Raw genomic sequence first — 6,015 nt, forward strand, 5'->3', positions numbered from 1 at the left:
CTTCTTTCGCTACGTCCTTAGGTCCTATGGTCTTGCCCTAACCCAACTCAATCCAAACCTTTCGAGTCGGATGGTGGGGTTGTGGATGTTGTGGAAGGAAGCGTCCTATGGGTGGAGATGCCCTTCTCCATCTTCCAAACCTTTTACATACCTAAGGTAGCAATGGGGGGTGACAAGACCAGGGGATGGTATTATTTGACTTCTTTGAGGGCCCATAGTCCATTCATTCTTGACTTGTCGAGCTCCATTAAAGATTGGAAGAGTTCGTGGTGCTGAAATTTCAGAAGTGGGATACAATAGTGGGAGGACCCCCTGGCACCCCTGATAGCACCAACTAAGTATTCAACTCTTAATGAATACTGAAACTTTGGATTTACATGCATATTCATTTAGTTCAGTTCGGATTCTAACCCTTACTTTTTTCTATAGGTACTGTTCATCGGTGTGAATTGTCCACTAAGGACTTTGACACCATTTTCATCGTGTACTAGCTCACTATGAATTGGAGATCTTATAACGAGCTAATAAGGAAAAACATCCACTTCGACACCCACAATTGATGGCTTTCTAGGGTAAGCTTTCTGAAGTAGTTTCATTATACTTGGTGTCCGAAGTCGTTATACTTGGTGCTAATCTTTTTGTTCTCTGTTGGAAATGACTTCAATAAGACGAGGCCTGACTTTGCTACCATCCAGAGGATGATGGCCGAGGCTAGAACATTGAAGACCTCCTCCTCGACCTATAAAAAGCAAATCGAGGACCTAGTGACTTCGAGCAAAAAGTTCCAACCTGTTGGGGACGAGGAGGAGGAGAAAGAGGTCCAGGCTTTCCTGCTGAAGAAGGGGAAGCAAGTAGCAAGGCCATCAACAAAGGGCCATACTATGGCTAGGACTATCACACATTAGATGACGATCCCAACCAGGGTTGTAATAAGGGAGGAGGTGGCGCCTACGCCCAATGCTGTTTCAGCTATAGCAACTTCCACCCCGGTCTTGGCTATTCCTTTGGCTCAAGTTCTGGAGCAGCTGAGGAGGAAGAGAGCTCGCTCAAAAAATGAGGTTGATTTTTTGGGCATCAACACCGAGGAGCCCGTGAAGGAAGTGTTGGAGGCCTTGTCTCGTGAAACTACAGCTGTGGCGATGGTCCACAGCAGGTATTGGACCGAGGAGTGGGGGGATCACACTTCATCCTACACTGTCGAGGACCTTGTTGCTGCAAATGGCGCTTGTATCACCTGGGCACTTAGCACTAGTGCCCAACTGGAGGGCCTAATAAAGGACCTTAGGGCGAAGAACATGCAAAATATTTTTCTGTCATACTTGATTGTACTCCATATGCAAGTCATGAGGAGCAAATGTCTCTAGTGATACGATGCGTGGACGATTCACTAAACTTCTCAATAGTACAAGAATATTGGATTGGATTTTTAAATGTGGGTGATATATCAGGAGTTGGACTTTTCAGTGAGCTTAAAAATGTATTAAGAAATCCTAAGCTTGATATTGATGATATAAGACGTCAGTGGTATGATAATGGAGCTAACATGAGTGGAAGACATAAAGGTGTGCAAAGAAGGTTACTTGAAATAAACGCTAGAGCATTCTATACTCCATGTTGTTGTTATAGCCTTAATCTAGCATTATTTGATATGGTAAATTGTTGTTCTAAAGCTATGTCCTTCTTTGGAGTGATACAACGCATTTACACATTGTTCTCTTATTCTCCCAAGCGATGGAAAATTTTTAAAGATAAAGTTGAAGGTTTGATATTTAAGCCATTATCACAAACACGTTGGGAAAGTCATATGGAAAGTGTTAGGCCTATAAAAGAGCAATCTGTACAAATAAGATATGCTTTCCTTGACTTGGCAAACATTGCTAAAGATCCTAAAATAAAGAGAAAAGCTGAGTCCTTAGCAATATATGAACTTGAAAATTTTGAGTTCTTGCTTGGCATGGTCATTTGATATAAGTTGTTGACTAAAATAAATACTGTAAGTAAATTTTTCAAGCCGAAGACATGGATATTGAAGAAGCCATCAAGATTTTATGAGCACTTATTTTGTTTCTTGAAAAGAATAGAGAATCTGGATTTGTTAGTGCCATGGATGAAGCTAAACAAATCCCAAGTGAAATGGCAATTTAGGCTGCATTTAGAGAGAAACACAGCATTCAAAGAAAGATGTAGTTTGACGAAAGTGGCAATGAAGAGGTAAAATCTTTTCGAATTGATTATTTTCTCTTTATAATTGATCGAGCTCGATCTTTACTTCAAACTCGTTTTGAACAATTTAAATATTATGAAGAGACATTTGGATTTTTGTTCAATTTGGAGAAATTAAACAAAATGGATGTTAGTAGTTTATTGAAATCTTATGAGAATCTTGATCAGTATTTGAAACATAATGGACATTCAGACATTATTGGTGATGACTTATGTACGGAGTTGACAGCCTTGAAGTGCTATTTGCCTAAAGAAACAAAAAGAGCAATTGATGTGCTAAATTGCTTAGAGAAGATGAATGGTTGTTTTCCAAACGATTGATTGCTTACAAGATTTTGCTTGCTATACTAGTTACTGTTGCATCGGCAGAAAAAATTTCTCTAAGTTGAAATTGATTAAAACTTATCTTTGATCAACTATGTCACAGCAAAGATTGAATGGATTGACCATGTTATCCATTGAAAAAGAAGTGATTCAACAACTTGACTACAAAAAACTGATTGATATTTTTGCCTCAAAATATATAAGACGGGTTGCATTTAAGTGATCGTTTAGAACATCTTTTGCATTTTTATTTGACTGTAGAATAAATATTTTGATTATCTCATTTTAATTGATACTTTATTGTTGATTTTAAATTAAAAAATTTAGTCTCGTAAAACTCTTATAAATGAAAAAATGGATTGTTTGCTATGACTTAAGAGCCTGAATTCTGAAGTTTGCCTCAGGCCTCGCAAAACACAGGTACGACACTGCACTGATGAGGCATCATTTTCTCTGCCATGTCTTCGATCTGATAAGTTTCAAGTCGGAATTTCTTAATGATGCGATAAGGCCCTTCCCAGTTCGGTCCTAGCACTTCAGAACCTGTTGGTTTTGTTGCTGGGAAGACCTTCCTAAGTACCAGGTCTCCTAAATGTAGAGTTCGGTTCCTGAACTTTGCATTGCAGTAACGGGGTCATCTTTCTTTGATATGTGGCCAGCTTAACTCGGGGAGAATCCTTTTTTTCCTCCAGTAGATGGAGTTTCCATACTCGTGCTTCGTCATTGCTGATCTCGTTGAAGTGTATGAGATGATGCGAAGAGACTCCAACCTCAACTGGGCTCATGGCTTCTGCTCCGTAGGTCATGCAGAATGAGGTCTCCACTATTGCAGTTCGGCTCGTATTACGGATGGCCCAGAAGACATGGGAAAGCTCATCGACCCATATTCCTTTCGAGGCATCAAGTTTCCTTTTCAAGGTGTGCTTGATTGTTTTGTTCACTACCTCAGCCTGCCCATTCGCTTGGGGTGATGAGGTGTTGAGAAGTCCTTCCTTATACCCAAAACGTTACACGAATCTCCAATCTTCCCATTTCGAACACAAGGGAGTGGAGAATGCCAAACCTACAAATGATGTGTTTCTAGACGAACTCTATAGTGTTCGTATCTGTGATTTTAGCCAGAGGCTTAGTTTTGACCCACTTGATGAGGTAGTCAATAGCTACAATGGCAAAAGTTGCGCTTCCTCTCCCTTTCTAGAGGGGACCAATGAAATTTATTCCCTACCTGGCAATCGGCCAGGGGCTAGTGACTACAGAGAGGCTCCAGGAAGGCTGTCTTTGAACATTGGAGAACTGTTGCTGGTCACATTTTTGAACTGGTACAAATCATTTTTCAGGGTTGGCTAGAAATAGCTTTACAGAAGTACTTTATGGGTTAGAGCCGTTCCTTCAGAGTAGTTTCCACATACTCCTCGTGGATCTCCCTTAATATGTACACAACTTCTTCTTAAAGATGACATGAAACCTCTTTTGTATAGCACAGCATCCTAGAGGATGAAATAAGCAGCCCTTCTCCTCAACCTTTTGGCCTCGTTCTTCGAACCTTGTACTAATTGGTCTTTGAGGTAGGCTATGATAAGTTGTATTCAGGATGGGATACCTTCAATCCACATCACCTCTTCGTCCCCGACAATGGAGGGCTTCAGAACACGCTCAATTAGAACAATCTTCAATAGCTCGAAATCCTTACTACTGGCCAGTTTGGATAGGACATCTGCATGAGTGTTCTCAAGCATGGGACCTGCACTAGTTCGAACTTCTTGAAGTGTAGAATGAAGCTCAAAACTAACTTCAAATAAGCAGCCATGCCACTGTCCTTGGCTGCGAATCTTTTATTGACCTGACTTACTACAAGCTGTGAATCACTGCTAGCTAGGAGTCGTTTGACTTACATTTCTTTGCCCAGCCTAACGCCTACTAAGAGGGCCTCATACTCGACAACGTTGTTCAAGGCTTTCAAACCTGATTGCACAGTTTAGTTTATGACCTTCTGGGCTTTTTAGAACAACCCCCGTCCCTGAATCGACCTCTCCAAATGAACCGTCCACAAAGAGGTTCCATATAGGGGCCCTGCTAGTTCCATGGTCGCCTCCATTTTTGGAGCTTTGACAAACTTCGTTACAAAATCTGCTAGGGTTTGTCCCTAGATTCACTTTGGGCTTGAAAAGTACGTCGAACTCACTGAGCTCGATTAGTCATTTTAATATGTCTTCTGTAGCACTTGTTTGAGCCAAAAATTGGTTAGAACTACAATGGATTAAGCCTAGAAGTATGACCTCAGTTTCCTTGATCCGGTGATAAAGAAAAGAGCAAGCTTCTCTATGTCTGGACAACGAGCTTCGACTAACAATAAGGCCTTGCTAATGTAGTATACCAACAGTTGACGCGTCTCTTCTTCTCTGACGAGGACCGCCCTAACTGCCTCCTTCGAGACTGCCAAATACAATAGAAGGGGCTCGAGCAGTTTAGACTTTAACAATAGGAGTGCTTCTCCTAAGTGCTCTTCAATGCCTAGAAGGCTGCCTAGCATTCTTCCGTCCATTGGAACTTTTTTCCATGCTTCAAAATCTTGAAAAAGGGTAAACTTTTATCTGGGGCCTTTAAGGTGAAGCGGCTAAGTGCAAAGATTCGCTCATTAAGGCTTTGCACCTCTTTCAAATTCTGAGGTGATCTCATATCTAACAATGCCTTTATTTTTTCAGGTTTTGCTTCAATTTCCCTTTGATTGACAATATAACCTAAAAACTGACTCGATGCTACTCCAAAGTGCACTTCAGTGTGTTTAAAGTCATTTTCTATTTTCTCAAACTTTGAAATGTGTTGTCGAGGTAACTTATATATCCTTTGAGATTTCTCACCAGTATATCGTCTACGTAGACTTTCATGATTTTCCCAATGAGTCAGCAAACATAATGTTAACTAGCCTCTGGTAGGTGGTACCTGCATTCTTTAATCCAAAGGGCATTACTTTGTAGCAGTACAATCCTCTATCTGTGATGAACGAGGTAGCCTTTTCATCAGCTCGAAACATGGGGATCTGGTTATACCCCGAGTATGCATCCATGAAGCTCAAGAGTTTATGTTCGACATATAGTCCACAAGTTGGTTTATCCTTGGGAGGGGGAAGCTATCCTTTGGGCAAGCTCTGTTTAAGTTGGTGAAGTCAACCTATACCCTCTACTTTCCATTAGGTTTCTTTACCAGGACAGGGTTGGATACCTACTTTAGGTAGATGGCCTCTCTGATGAAGTCATTGCAACTCAGTTTGTCAACTTCCTCTTTAAGCACTTCATATCTCTCTAGGTTGAGGGCTCGTCTCTTTTGTCGATGTGATCTATAGGTAGGGTTAATATTCAAGTGATGATAGCTAACCCTTGGGTCTATTCCCACCATATCCTCATCTTTCTATGCAAAGACGTCCAAGATCTTTTGTAGAAAGTTTATTATTCCTCTCTGATCTCAAGAGGC

General features: G+C 40.9%; 1 protein-coding gene across 1 annotated transcript; it reads left to right on the forward strand.

Annotated features, from left to right (window-relative positions):
* Nucleotides 1-905: 905 nt before the first annotated feature.
* LOC111412706 lies at nucleotides 906-1,966 on the forward strand. Its single transcript, XM_023043629.1, has 2 exons — nucleotides 906-1,297; nucleotides 1,342-1,966. The coding sequence occupies exons 1-2, from the start codon at nucleotides 906-908 to the stop codon at nucleotides 1,964-1,966; spliced, it is 1,017 nt and encodes a 338-aa protein (XP_022899397.1).
* The last annotated feature ends 4,049 nt before the right edge of the window (nucleotides 1,967-6,015 follow it).

This window comes from Olea europaea, chromosome 16 (assembly GCF_002742605.1).
Source record: "Olea europaea var. sylvestris chromosome 16, O_europaea_v1, whole genome shotgun sequence".
NCBI classification, from domain to species: domain Eukaryota; kingdom Viridiplantae; phylum Streptophyta; class Magnoliopsida; order Lamiales; family Oleaceae; genus Olea; species Olea europaea.

Coding starts and splice junctions, on each gene's coding strand:
- LOC111412706 (XM_023043629.1), top strand. CDS start 906: ATGACGATCCCAACCAGGGTTGTAATAAGGGAGGAGGTGGCGCCTACG. Junction 1,298..1,341: donor GACCTTAGGGCGAAGAACAT/GCAAAATATTTT, acceptor TCCATATGCAAG/TCATGAGGAGCAAATGTCTC.